Source organism: Amphibalanus amphitrite, unplaced genomic scaffold (assembly GCF_019059575.1).
Source record: "Amphibalanus amphitrite isolate SeventyFive unplaced genomic scaffold, NRLGWU_Aamphi_draft 000128F_arrow, whole genome shotgun sequence".
NCBI lineage: Eukaryota > Metazoa > Arthropoda > Thecostraca > Balanomorpha > Balanidae > Amphibalanus > Amphibalanus amphitrite.
The window spans coordinates 159,877-175,201 of NW_024881623.1; the positions used below are offsets into that span (position 1 = coordinate 159,877).

The following is a 15,325-nucleotide window of genomic DNA, read 5'->3' on the forward strand; positions in this document are numbered from 1 at the left end:
CTAGAGGGTGAGAGAATGCTATGAGGGTAAGAGGGTGGGTGAGGAAGGTAGTGAGAGGGAAAGAGGTGTTTCTGATTTGACATAACAAAGAGACGTGACGGATGGGGACAAAACGCCGAGCCGCCGATATTTGTTAGACAAATGAGCTTCAACCTGCCTCTCCGTATGCGAAGTTTAACTCCGTGTGCCGTCGGAACCGCCTTATCTTTCGCCTTCGTTCTTCCCCGCCCCGTCGCGTAGTGCGTGCGTCGACCACTGCGGGCAAGCGGGGAGGGGGACGCCTTTTTCACGCGCGTCCGGCTGCGTCGAGCCGTGTAAGTCGGGGAAAGTGCGGCTACTCGAGCCGTGACCGGGTGAACCGAGCCGTGAACGGATCTCCACGGCACGCTGGCCGGATGTGAGCGAGTGTCGCCAGTGGGTCAGGTCACTGGCTGGATAAGTCCGGATACGCCAGCGATCCCACTGGTGGTATTCCGGACTAATTAGTGCCGACGAACTCCTCTGATACCGACCGCAGCCTGCCGGTTTGATGTCTGGCTGCCAGCAATTTGCATATTTATGGTTCAGACTCCCGTGGCGGATCTACCGATAAATCAGATAGTCAGAATTATTGGTGCAGATTTGAATTTAAGAAATGTAAAGAAGTTGACCCATCAGTGTCACAGGATTCGATTTGTTACTTTACGTTGGACAGATCCTCCAATACTTCAGGCTTTGTAGTCCGTCTCAGTCTCTCTGGCCGAAGGATCTCTCTCTCTTGATGGCAAGTGGGCAGTGAGTAATGTACCATTTTCCCGGTGTGGGCAAAGTTATACTGCATAAGGCTTTGTAGAGCTTTCGCTTGACCGAACGTTATTGCCTTGTGTTTGAACTCGCTGCTCTTGGCTGCGCAACTTCATTAGTTTTCTGATCAGCTGTCAGTCGCCTGTACCAATATCTGAGGCCTAGACAGCTGTATACATACTGGTGAGATCTTGGAACGTTGGCCTGTTTTGACTTGAAATTGAAGACGGATTCTCTCAACAAGTTGCTAAAATCGCACCGCCCTTTGTTGCACATTATGCCATACAAAATCCAGTTGGCACCCCGCAGTGTTCCCTTCCGACTTGCTAACGTCGTCAGTGGGATGCTAATTGCTAACCCTCAATATGCTACGCAGTATCCTTCCACCCTCGCCATCTCCATATAGCTCTCATTCCTTCCTCTCTCATGCCATGCTCTGCCGGCACTGTGGGCTTCTCCCCACATCACTCACAATAATGATATCTGTGTCGCCTGTTGGTCCTACCGACTGGCAAGCACGCCTGCCGAAACAGTCTCTGCATGCGGTGCCGGTGTCACCGCCGTCGGTTTCTGTTTGTATCATTGACGCGGGCAGTAACTGTCACCACAGACCTGCAATGGACCGCGGCAGGGCCTGGCATGGGTCGAACATGGATGAGCGATATGCTAACTGGTCACCCAGGGGACTTGGCAAACTCAGGGTGCCCAATGCCCATATGATGAGTGGGAGCGAGTCTGGACTCCTTTCGTGATTTTTACCGTCTGTCTACGAAACCAGCAAGTGAGCATTATACCATTTAATCCACTATTTTCGAAAGACCTCAGTCACGACACCATATGCTAGTGGATGCTATGATTTCATTAGCTTTCGGCAGACGCCGATATTCATTTATTTTATTTATTCAAATAAATCGCCAACAGGCTCATGGCCCATTAACAGGCGAAGTCATACCACAACATAAAATACACACACAAGGTAAACACTAACCCGAAGACACGCACTCATTCGCAATTAGATGACACTTAAAAATACAGAGATCCATGAAAGAGATCCATTAAATAATAGGATATAATATAAAAGTACACAGTAAAAATAAAATTAAATTAAAAGAAAAAAAACAAGAATAGGAAAAGTACAAATAAACTTTAAAATCTCTAAGACACGGTTCTCAAAGGCATGTTCCTGCAGTGGACCACGACGAATGATTTAAAAGAGATAAAGGTACCCGACGTGAAATCCACCTGAGCATTCCTGGCGATAAAATCATTTGCCTGGGCCGCCAGCCTTGTAAAAGTTCCTGTCTTTACCGTCGAGACTCGAGCAAACGGCACATTAAACAACTGGACGTTCCGTGTTGGACGACTTGGTACATGTAGTGCGTACGAGGCTAATAAAAAAGACGAGTCGATGCGTCCAGAGTAAATGCTTTTCAGGAATAAAAGAGCGAACTGAGTGCGCCGCGCCTCGAGTGACGAAACATGGAAGAAGTGTAAAAGATGACAGTATTCTAGGCAAATTGATCTGTCATCGCAGCTTAGACGCCCTTAAACCCTCGCATCATCATCGTCACACCGCTTTTCGGTGCCGTTGCCGGTGACCTCACCGTCCCTCTCACCTTGTGACCTCACCTGGCTCCATTGTACCCGGGTTTAGTTGAGTGCTAGGTGCCCGCTCCTCTCACGGCTCCGACCCGTCCCCCTTGAACCGGTCATATCAGCGGTGCCGAGCCGCTGCGAAAGTGCCGTCGGCTCCAGACCGCCTCCATTGTCACGGCACCGGGAGATTCCAGACGGAGCCGAGAAGTTGGACGGCGCCGTGTGGTCGCGAGTGAATAGCAGTCGGGCGCCGCCGCTGTGTGTCGACTGCAGTTTGGAGTGGGACCTCAGACGGCCCGTCCTGTGCTGACAGCCAGTCTGGTGGCCGAGGGTGATTTCCCGACGGCCACGGTCGTTTTATTGCCGGCGATGTGGCGGCGACCGCCATTGGAGCTCTGCGGGGGTTTATCTGGACAGTTGACTGAGCGCCATCGGACCGCTGCCATTGACACGTCCATGACCTATTCGGTCAGAGTGGGCTGTGAACCGCGCGCTGCGAGCGGGTTTCGAGCTGAGTGGGCTCTGAATTGTGGGAAGTGTGTGTGCTCTGTGGGGTCTGAATTGTGGAAGTGGGCTCTAAGCTCTGAGTTGAGAATGGGCTCATAGCTGTGAGTGGGCTTAGAGCTGCGGGCTGGGAGTGGGTTTTGAGTCGCTGGCTGCGAGCGCTGGCCCACGTGACCTCTCCAAATGGCTGCCGCCGAGCAGAGCGGGCCGGATGTCTCCTCAGAAGTCGCCGTCATACGGTGGCCGACTCCCAGACGTGGCCGCCGTAAAGGTCATTTCATGCTGTCTGAAGTGGTACCGTGAGGTGACTCCGACGGACGCGGAGTTCCGACGGTCAATGCGGAGAAAGTGTGCGTGCGGTGCCGGCAGTCCGACCGTGCCGCCTCCTTTCTTCTTTGTTGACCCTGTGCAGAAAGCGTCCAGGAGCAGTGCCCACCAGCCCGTGGGCCGGATACTCTGCTATCATTGTCAACCTGGGAGGAGCTCAGTGACGAGTAATGCGAGAGCGTCGCTAAAGTGACTTGGTTTTTCTTTCTATGCTGGAACACCGTGAAATGTCGATTCATGTTCCAGGAGAAGGAGTTAGAGAGAAAAGAAGTTCTACTACGCCCTGGTCTGTTTCGCTCCATATACGATCAAAGCAGTGTCATGCCGACCAGCAACGTCACTTATCAAATTTCCTTTCACCTCGCTCATCACTGTACTTGATACGGATAATATATTCTCGGAGTCAGTTTGTCGCCCAGGCGTGTTTAATTCAATTGTCCAATCTGAACTAGACCTTTCGGGAGGGCCGTTTGTCGCCACGTTTCAGCGGAGTTCACAGCTCGTGACCAGCTCGATGGCTGCTCTGGCCCACAGCTGTGACTCGGGTTGGCGAGATAAAGGCCATTCGATGAATTCGATTACGGCCCATCGCCGCACGAATTCCCAGTCGAGCGAACGCCCGCGGCTCCGATCGCGAAACTTTTCTCCTGAGGAAATGAGAGGGGCGTGCTTCAGATGGTCTAGCGTAGAAGTTAGAACAGACTAGACGAACAGCCAAGCTTTGTCTGTAAACTGGCTGATGCAGCCATGAACTCTCGGTGGTTGTTAGGCTGGCTGAGGGTCTGAGGTCCGCTGAAGTCTGTGTCTCCAACTATACCGTCTGCCCCACCTGTGCCACTCCCAGCGGCGGGCCGGACCGGCGTCGGTGCCACCTGCGGGTTCGCACCGTCCTGATTGTGGCCGCCGTCACAAATCTGGCCGTGGGCCGTCCCACAGACGTCCTTATCCAAGGAACAAGTCACCGAGAGACGGTGAACAAGACGGAATCAAATGCTTTGGGATGCGAAGTTATGATGAGTTGATTTTGATTTAGTGCAGTAGCGGTGGAACACCCTCAATTAAGGGGGGGGGGCACTGCCGACTTTTGGTCCCATTATTTCCATGCAACACCCATAGGGCTAATGTTAAAATGCCAAAATCAAAGGGGGGCACGGTGCCCCGGTGCCCTCCCCGTTCCGCCACCTATGATTTAGTGGCACGCTGGGTATCTGCGCAGTTAGTTGCGAGCTGGTACCTACTGACTACTTTCCCCTGAAGATCAGGAAGCGAGTGTCATCGTCCCTACCGTCCTGACCGGTTGAGCCTGTTGTCATTTTTGCATACGGTGTGTGGAACTATTGGGTGCAGCCTCATTTTCCCAGGAATTGTGTATATTTTATGCACGGGCGATATGATTGAACGCTTCTTTGTGTTAAGCTGAAGTTCGTTGACCTTTCTGTGGAACTGTCTTGAGAAGACTGCTTTCTTGCGCTGAGAAAATGTATATCTTTTTTTCTGCATGGTATGATACGCGAAGCTCGAAGTATCATAAACTCAATCATTATGAATTAGACTACAGTTGAATCGGCAAAATAATCTGAATAGCCTAGTCTGTGGCTTATCATTTCTTAGAGACAAGAGGTTGCCGCTGTTGGTGAAATCGGGCATTGTGTCGCTGACCAATATCTCTGTCTCGTCCAGGTGCGTGTCGAAGAAGTACCCGCCGCTGCTGCCAACGGCCTCGATCGTCATCGTGTTCCACAACGAGGCGTGGACGACACTGCTGCGCACCATCTGGTCCATCATCAACCGGTCGCCGCGTGCCCTCGTCAAGGAGATTATCCTGGTCGACGACGCCAGCGAGCGGGGTAAGTTCTTAGCCGGAGAGGTAAAATTGTATGAGTGCGGTAGGAACCGAGATGGGTGGGTAGCATTGCACGAGGGCGGTACACCAGGGTCGGTTAAGTCGTACCTGATCTTAGTAGTACTGCTGAGGGCCAATACTGGACGAGAAGATGTTGGGGCTTTATGACTTCATCAGGGTGTCGCAAGAGGAGTTACTGGGTTGGCAAGGATTATAGCACTGAACTCTAAAACTCTAATGAAAATCGAGTCGTTTTCCGAAGGGAATTTCATCAGCAACGCTCCGCTGCGCGACGCTTTCCGGCCGTTCATTATGTAGCGCGCTTAAACTTATGGGTTGAACGTTTAAGCTAATTCTTAATTATGTTAATCCCATCAACCGAGAGATAAAACAGAACTGCCGCAGTCTAAATTTAATCACTGAGTGAGTGGTGCCATATTTATCAGGGACCGCTTTCATGATTGGTAGACCTTCATCAGTATATTCAGTTAGCTAGGAAATTGGCTCAGTGCTGCCAAGTTGGGCGATTGAAATCGCTATCCCCGGGACCAATTCATCAACGCCAACTTCGGAAAAGTCTACAAACGTTGATCATCTTGTGCGATGCTCACAACTTTGACAAGTGATCTTACCCGTCCCAGTTACGGAAGCGGCCGCGCACTTCTCATTGCTAAGCGCTCCTGTGAGCGCGCCGGCCAATATGAGTGAGTGGTATTTGTGTGGGGCCGGCCACGACTGAATACGGATTGTTCATTATGGGAGGGGCCTGCCAGCACGGCTTCCGTGGACTGACGCAGTGTAGGAGACGGATGGGATGAGTGGGGCAGTTGGGCACGGAGGATTGGGGTGGGGAATAATTGGGCATGGGAACAATGGAACGAGGATGAGTGAGACAGAGGGAGTCGGGCATTGGGGCACAAGTAGTGAGCTGCAGGGAATAATAGGTAGTGAGTATGGAGGTGGGATGGGGTACGGGGACAGGGTGAGTGAACTGAAGGAAATTGAGCACTAGCACGAGGCTGAGATTGAATGAGGTCCTGGACTGCGAGAGGACTGTTTTGACTCAGGACAGACTCCGTTGATGTCCTATACAGGCTCCGGTGTGTGGTGCGTAGGCGGAGTTCCCATTTTCTCCAATGTGGTGCGCTTTGTGCACTGCGGCTCCTATCTAGTCTGGCGTGCACGGAGTGCGGAGACCCTATTGCCACCGAGTGTGATCTGTGGGGAGCTCTCGCCTCCTCCGCTGTGCTGACGGACCCCATCTGCGGCCATTGATTCGCCGCGGCAGATGAGACGGGCCGTTATGGAGTGTGACGGGCCGCGCCGGCTGGCCAGCTGACACTGATTGGATGGCACCGGCGCCGGCCGGCGGGCAGCTCTGTGACAGCCCGTCAGGGCGCAGGACGGTGTGTGGCTGACGGCGCACAGCAGCGGCCCCCCGGGCGGTGGCAGCGCGCGGCCGGTGGCTGTCTCCGTCCGGGGAGGATGATATCCGCCCTGGGGGTCCATCCGCGGGGCTCTCTGCCCTAGGCGGTGTGGGTATCATGGGGAGGAAGGGCTTTCTGACCTGCGCCTCACGAGCTAACGAGGCACACCTGATCAATGCTCACAGCACGTGAAGAAAATCACAGCAGAAAATGAAAGTAGTTTTAATCAGCCAAGTCAGTGACGTTGTGTCTGGATAAATCTAATTTCAAAACGCATTGACACGTCCATTTTAATGGGACACTTCCTCGTATTCCTATTTTTATTTACACTTCTTTCTTTTTCTTCTTTGCTCCGCGTGTCGCGTTTCGTGTAGCGTCACAAATGCTCCTGCAGTGCCGCTTCATTTGACCCCCTACATCTGGCCGAACTCTGCTCTATGACCGATAGCTGCGTCGGGCCGGTCTAAATCAGACCCGTATTACGACCATCGACAGGCGTACTACAGCGTAATGCCGCGTAATGCCGCGGGCCGCGGTAGCTGTGTGTGCGGTGTGACGGTAATGTAATAACGCCGCCGCACCGCCGCTATCGGGTACCGCCTGAGGCTGGTCTCTGAGGACTGTGTGCTGTCTGAGTCCGCCTGTGAGCCCTGGGGACTGTGTGCGGACTGATCCCACCTGTTGGTCGGATAACTATTTTGTGACGGAGTCCACCTGTCAGTCTGAGAGCTGTGTGATGCCTGCCTGGCCCGTCAGTCCCCTACGGGGGACCGGATGCTGGGATGCGCAATTGCGATCAGTCTTGTCTTGTCTTGTCTTGTTCGTTGATTGTACTTTTCAGTCTCTTAACCCTATTCCTGGCGGGCTCCGCCGGGACAAGAAACTGGCGGGGGGGGCCGATTCGGCCCCCCCCCCCTGAGATCTCGAGAACGAAGCAAGATAGCGACAAGCGGTAAACGGCATCGGATACGCACGGCCAAGATCTACAATTTTTACTAAGGTCATTTTCAGGTCAGGTCAAAGATGACGTCACAGGGGTCGAAAAAGTCAAAATGGCGGCACTAGATATGGAGAGAGTTTTTCTCGAATAACTTTCGAATTAGTCAAGATAGGAACAAACTAAGGGCATCATCGTGATCCTCTCGTCAATCCGCATCGAATGATATATATGTTGACCTCGAAAGGTCAAGGTCAAAGGTTGACCTCAGGTCACGTGACCTCGAGGTCATCATGTATATCATTCGATGCGTCTTGACGAGCTGAACACAATGAGACCATCCACGCGTCTGTATCTGGTTCCTGTACGGAGTTATTGGCCAAAAACCTTTGGTGACCTTTGATGACGTCACATGACCTCACAGCTGCCCAACAGCAAAACAGACCTCAAGGTAGTGAAGGTTGATCGTATATGAAGTCATGTATGGTATATGGGGCCATTCCGACCCGTTTTAGCGGTAAAAACAGGGAGTTGATTTTTCCCCCATTGACTTATAATGGGGAGGTCGCGAAATTGACCTGACCTTAGGTCACCGATATCAAAATTCCGAGATATACAAATTGCACATACTGGTACCCTAACTAAACCCTGAAGAGAAGAAATCGATCGGTCAAAAACTCTAGCTCTGGCGTGATTGCAAACTTTTCTGAGGTAGGGTCACCAAACCGCCTCTGGTGACCTGACCTGAGGTCAGATCAACTCAAAATTTTCAGACATGTTGCGTAGAAGCCTTTTAGGAAAAGTCAGAAAATTTGAGCTTCCTAGCTCAACGCGTTTGGGAGAAATAACCAAAAAACCTCAGGGGGGGGGGGGCTCCTGAGGCCCCCCCCCCCGCCAGGAATAGGGTTAAAGGTAGTGTGCCAGCTTTCTTGGACCGTATGGAGTTAATGGCCCAGATAAGGAGAACCTGATTTTTAGAACTTATCCATACCTTCAAAACTCATGGAAACGTCTTAAATTCTTCAAATTTTGAGTACCCCAGTGCGAAATTCGCCCCGACGGGTTGTCGGTCGTACCCCAACCACATTTCACACCACTATGAACAATAAATGCACACACTGAAATCGCTATTACCGATATGCTCATCCAATCAAGTTTCGATAAACCCGTTCATCATCAGCTCCTGCGGTTTCGAACACGCCTGTTAGGTGGTGCGGTAGACCACGCCCAAAGCCAGGGCCCCGGTAACGTGAGGTAGCCGAATCAGGGCAGCGTGCGCTGACCCAAGCCGGAGCCGCGCGTCCTCCCGGTGTCATGTGATAGCCCGGGGCTGCCCGCGGGGATGCGGTAGACCGCGCCCAAAGCTGCGGCCCCGGCTTGGGTCAGCGCACGCTGCCCCGACTCGGCTACCTCACGTTACCGGGGCCCTGGCTTTGGGCGCGGCTTCTGCTCATACTTTGTGGTGCGGTGGTGGTGCGTCGGGCTGCGCGCTCTGACTTCGGCCAAGAAAAATGCGTCAGCTGATCATTGTCATTTCTGCCACTTGCGTGTGGTGAAATGGGGTCATAACTTATAAGACGGCTTTTTCATATCAATTATTTTACATAAAATCATATTTCAAACCATAAATAATGTTCGACAGCCAAATAAAAGAAACAATACCAATACGGGCTTACAGTTTAAGGCTCGACATTGTGTTGTCTACGATTAGACAGCTGATAACTCATTCCCGTACGTCGTATGGTCGTAACACTATAATGACCTTTGCTTATTGTCACAAGTGCGCCGCATTCGCGATTGTTGCCCGACGCCTGTTTGCAGGTGAGCCCACTACAGTTGTTATACATATCTAAAAACCGATAAACTTTTAGGCGAAAAAGGCACTATTCCAGGCCCATTTTTGATTTTTTTTTTGCGATATTAGGTAAAAACAGAAGCTTCTTATCCTAGGAAAAATAAAATGGGAAATCTTTCAAAGGTGGCACACTACCTTTAATGTTCGATACACACTATGGCAATTGGCAACTTAGCGGCACCCGGCTAAAAGTCGTTGGGCGAAGGCAGACAGATGCCGGAGAGAGCGAGGGTTCCAGGAGCAGGAACTGTCACCAGTGGGCGATCGGCCTTTACTCAGCCAACGGAGTGTTTATATCACGGAGGTGTCAGGCATGAGCCCAAATGATATTCTTTCGAATCCCCTGCTTCAAGTTGAGAAGAGCACGAAAGTTACGAGCCGCCTTTATTTTCACGGTCGTAATCGCCACTTACTCGCCACTACTTTCGTATCCCGCATTAGATGCTGCTAGCTGTGAACATTCTTTGTCGCCAACTCGTGGTTATTCGGGCCATCGATAGCGAACCTCCATTCTTCAACCAAGGTTTGTCCGGGGGCAGGCTGGGGCCAATAAATTTCCTATGATTCCAGATATAGCACGTTGGATGCAGCATTCTGAAGCCATAGCAGGACACCAGAGCTTTGTGAACCGGGTCCTAAAGTTGATTTATGTGAGGGGACCAGTAATATTTTCTTAATGACGGGAATATCGCATAAATTGAAGGAGGAAGATGAAGGTGATTGCTTAGCGGCATTTTTACATTTTTCAGATTCATGGTGCTGTCTTGCCATGCTTCTAATGTCTTGAATAATTACTTTTTCTCTACATTTCTTTGGTGTTCTGCTCCCAGGAGGAATGGTTTCAGTGTCAGTCCTGTATCTGTAGCTCAGTCCAGTGTCAGCCCGGTGTCGACACGGTGTTGGCCCGGTGTCGTCCTAGTGTCTCTAGCTCAGTCCGGTGTCCGATCGACCGGCGGTGATGTGTCGCTGCCGATCGACCCGCTCCGGCCGATCCCGGCGACGAATTCCCACCGAGGCGAACCGAGTGGGGCCGATTCGGCAGCCGGCGGCGCGGCGATGGCGCGCAGCTGAGCCAGATTGCGTCCCAGGTGGATCGCTCTCCAAATCGACACATCGTGATTCGTTTCTCAGCTGGTGAATTCCTGCTCCAAAGCGATAGCGTCCTTGCGGGGTGAATCCCTATTGCCTGTCAACATCATCAGTACGGTCGTCGTCGCCAGCTGTTAGATGAGGTTTGGCTGATCTTGGCATGTCTTTTTGTGGATTATTCAGTGCTTTTAGAGTTTTCTCAGCAGTCAGAACTATTGGAAAACAGGTTGGACTGGCTCCGTCATATGGTGACGGCTATGGAAGGAGTTTGAAAGAAACCCAGGTGCTGCATAAAACTTTGGATTGCCCTTCCGCTCCCGAATATTGCAAAACATCTGAAATTTCCACTACATTTGCCTTATTTTTACTCAAAAATGTATATGCATTGATAATGGAAAAAAATGCATAAATATTCGTTTTAATGCATCAAAGTCATCTTGCTTTATTGACTTCAGACTGTGATCTCAAGATTTTACAGTCGATCGTATCCTTTCGACAATGCGGTTACGTTACGATACAGTTATGCCGACGCTGCAGAGTCAAAAGTTCGAAAGCTTTACATAGAGAGGCATACTAGTATCACCACATTCCCTTTTGGTGATTGTCATTCCTTTGTTCAGAGTCGAAAGCTAAAAGGATCTAGCCCATACCTACCTCGCTATTTTCATGTATGTCTTGTCCAGCACAGGCGGTTTCCAGCGAATATCCTCAAAGTAACAGGGCACGTAACGGACGCCCACTTTCCTCAGAATAGGACCGCGATGCTTGGAATCTTGTATAAAAGCTGCAATGGTCGGCTATTGAAATTGCCCGCTGGTTGTCCTGTTCCAGGCGAGCTGCACTATATGTAGGCACACCGCGGAGTCGAGGAGTGCAGGGGGCAAGCATTGGCATTCTTGAACGTTTATTTGAGGGTGCAGGTGGCACTAAGGAGGGTCATTTTGACTTGTTTAGCGAGACTGGTATTGATGTAGCGGCGTCGTGTGAAATATGCAACACAGCCAGCTGGGACACAGGAGCGAGCGACACGAAACTGGAATAACGAAACCCTGCTATCGCAAGTTGATGTCAGAATACTTTCAGCTACCGCGATGCATTTTCTGTCTTTAGTTTTTTATCCGTCATGAGTCGTCCCAATCTGATGATAAATGACCAGGAAGAGGCTTAACTCTTCCTTCAGACGTCCAAAGCGGTTTCTGCTTGCTTTGAAATCTCGCGGGCGGGTGTTCCAGTAAGTCAATGGAGTTATCACGATTCAGTTGTTACAAAACATGCATGTGAATTCAGGATGAACTTCGAATAACGTTTGCAGCGATGCGCGCTAAAAGCATTATGTGATGCGTACGTGCCATTAAATTAACCCGCGACCTGGTGGGGGGGGGGTATTTTTGGCCCCCCCCCTCCAGACTTTTCGATATATCTCCAGAACCGCTGCGCCGATCGTCACCAAACTTTTAGTACCCTCCCGGACATCAATTTTACACATTGTGACCAAAAATTTTTTCCAAAGGCTATGATAGGTTGGCCGGAAATGACGTCAGAGTGACGTCATGTTCTGCCGTTTTCGACCCAAAAGAGGGTTTCGCGGGAAGAGCTGTCAGGTCTATACTGCTTTGCAAATACAGAAAAATGATGAAGACATAAAAGCTGTAGAATCGACAGGGCTATAAAACTGCTATCTCGGATTTTTGAAATTTTTGGATTTTGATCCCCGAAAATCAAAAAATATTTTTTTGGATATAATAATCGAAAAATCGAAAAAGGTTTTTGAATTTCGCAAAAACCGGAATATATGTGATAGTCCTTACCGCCTTCCATCCACATACCAAATTTGAGATTGATACTTCTTTTTTTGGCGAAGTTATAGCGAAAAAACTGTTCAAAATTGATGACGTCAAATTTTCAAACTCATTTTTTTTAGCAATTCTAGACCCCGTAGCGCAAAACAAAGACCACCATTAGACTCCCCGTGACGAGCTGCATCGAATCAATACCCATTTTATGCAAAACTATCAACTTTAAAATTTGACCTTTTTTGGCCTGACCTTGACCTGACCTTGACCTGAACTTCACCAGAAAGTGACCTAAGCCGTACCTGATAGTCTTATAACCAACACCATTGAGTTGGAAATGAAAATTGGCCATAAAACATGCATCACACAACCTTAGTAAAGTTGGGCTCATGTGACCTGACCTGTGACCTTTGGTGACCTGACCTGTGACCTGACCTGGTATTGTCAGTGACCTCTAATAGCAACATATCTACTAGGCAACTGACGCCCTATCGCTGATTCTCGACAAAATGCGTTTTCCTCGGTATTATAGCGCATTCCCTAGAAGACCCGTGAACGGTGAAACATTTCATCTTTGACCTGACCTGTGACGTCATCGGTGACCCCGAGGTCAATGAAATTTGGTTTCCTTCGACAAATTTGACAGGCCTTTCGAACGCCGTTTGAATTTTGCGGATCCGTCAAGTAGTTTCGGAGATACGAGGGGGGGTGGGGGGCAAAAAATAGCCCCCCCCCCCACCAGGTCGCGTTATAAACAGACCCCCACCAGGGCGCGGGTTAATAAGTTTGAGTAGGAGAATCAGCACGACTCATCTATGCATCATCGCGTGAGGTTAGTTAACGTTTGCGGACGAATGTTAAAAGCCAGCATACTGCCACACAGACAAATTTGAATAATACTATTGTGTGTAAACGTCGGTCGTTTTCACCCTCTCTTTTTCCTAAAACCCACCTGAATACCCTCACTTAGCGTGGCCGTTTGGCGGTTTTCGTTATCGTTTTCCGTGGTCAGGTTTTTGCCCGGTCGTTTTTCGTTTGGACAGGTGGGACCGCCGGCCGGCCGAGCGGCTGAGTGGGCCGTTTGCCTCCGACCCAGGTCACTGACCGGGCGTCCGGGAACACTCGGCAGCTGCGCTCGTAGCCCCGTCACGGCCAGCGACGGAATGGGATGCCCGGGGCGGCGGGAGTCTTCTGTACCTACTTACAGCTAGGATGTTCTCGACTTTTGGAATCTCTGGTATTTATTCTGCCTCGTTAATTCAGGCGCCAAATTCGTATGCCGTTTTTTAAGCCTACATGAACAAAAGAGTCCCTAAGTTTATCACTCGTATGGCGTATTTCTTCATCCTATCTCTTTGTTCCAAAGTTCCCATTTCCATTTCTTTCCTTTTCTACAACTTCTTCCGCCTTTCCACTCCACCTCTCCCGTCTGAATATGTACGGAAATCCGCCGTGGCCCTCGGTGCCCGCCTCGGCGGCGGAGGTGGAAGTTGGCCGGCCACGTCGCCGCCCCGGTATCTCCAGTGACCTTGTGTGGCCGGCTCGTGGGAAGGACACTGCTCGGCGACAGTTAATGATGGGACCGACCCGGTAGCTGTATGGTGGTGTGACCTTGCCCGAGTCCAATGGGTGCCGTGACCTCATGGAGGCTCCTGGAAGGGCGCTGCGATTCGAAGTGCTGTGGAATGTGGATACCGCTGGGTGGCGCTCTAATATCGCGGATTTGTTGCTGTTGGGCTTGTGTTTCGTTGATGAATGATGTGTCGCTATGTAGTTGTTATTCTACCATCGTTTCAAGCGATGCTACTTCTTGTTCAATTCGAAAATGATTGGAAATTTGTCACCGTACTTTAAAAGTTAGTCACATATATTTGTTGTCCGCCCTCGGCGGTTGGTCTTCCCTCGGGACCTTTTGTGGGCACATCACGTGCGGGCTGGGTGTAAACTCAATTTGTTCCTGTCCAGATTCCACCGATTGACGACACTCCCCACAAAACTAATGCCGTTCAACTCGCCCCTTTTGCTGAGTTGAACTGAAGCACAGGACTGAAGAACCCTTTCGCCGGTCGACGCATCGCGGCTGTCCTGTATATGTCCGCCTTCCCAATCAGCATGTCTTTGTGTGTCGCCGGGTGGTCGTCCCCATGGGACCGCAGTCCGGCCCAGTGCGCACTGCGCAGTGGCCGCGCGGGTAATCTCGGCCTGGCCCTCCAGTGGGGCCGCCTCTATACTGTGATTGGCCCGTCCCGACCCGGTGTCCGGTCGGCTCAATGCGCTCATTTGCCGGGCGCCGTTCCCGTCAACAGTTCCAGCAATGGTATCTCCTCCCCGCGGGACGGCATCATAATAAACACTCCGCCCCCGGCGTCCGCTGGGGGCCCTCCTTTCACCCGCGTCTCAGAGAGGCTGTGTCATATGATGAGCCACTCGGCCGGCCACTTGGGTCGACACTGAGACGCTGGGTCACAGTGCAGCTGACACAGTATAGCCCGGGATACTGAGACACAACAGTATAGCTGACTCGGTATATCCCTGGTCGACACTCAGCCAGTATATCCCTTGTCGGCACTTACCCACTGGGTCAATGTAATTCGATGTATGTGGACGCTACGGGTCGGTAGAGTTGACCGCTATAGCGAATCCGTAGGTGACTATGAATCGCTCTGCTGGGTATACCTATACACCCGTAATGGGCAAATGGTCCGGAAAACAGGCCGTTTGTAATGTATTGGAGAGCACGTTCGAAGGTATTATTACCCGCTGCAATGCCCTGCCTTCACTGTTTGCTGGGGTCGTGGGTACGAGCTAACCCAGGTCCGGGTGGGGGAGTGCCGTGCGCCCCGCCCAGCGGCGTGCCGTGCTCCCCGCCCCCAGCGGCGTGCCGGTCCGGCCACCGAGAACGTCCCGCCGTGCTCTGTGGGTCGGTGGAATTGGTAGGTGTGGGCAGATGTCTGCGGCAGTTGAGGATAATTCACTTCTAAGAGACCTGTTTGTGGGTCAGACGTGGTCGAGCATGACTAGATAACGTGATACGCTCCCCCTTTTTGCAGCTAACTAAACAACCACCGATGATAGCAATCCGATTCGTGGAAAGTGCATGAATGGATGATGTAACTACATAAGACAACATCCTCCTGGCCAGATAGGGCCTCCGAGGCCGGTGGGACGGCG

General features: G+C 51.1%; 1 protein-coding gene across 3 annotated transcripts in view; it reads left to right on the forward strand.

Annotated features, from left to right (window-relative positions):
• LOC122381839 (polypeptide N-acetylgalactosaminyltransferase 5-like) overlaps nt 1–15,325 on the forward strand; it is a 66,396-nt gene that overhangs the window by 25,920 nt on the left and 25,151 nt on the right. For all 3 annotated transcript variants that reach the window (XM_043366539.1, XM_043366538.1, XM_043366537.1), the window contains exon 3: nt 4,891–5,057. In XM_043366539.1, coding sequence (XP_043222474.1) covers nt 4,891–5,057 — 167 coding nt within the window. The remainder of the gene's footprint in view (nt 1–4,890; nt 5,058–15,325) is intronic.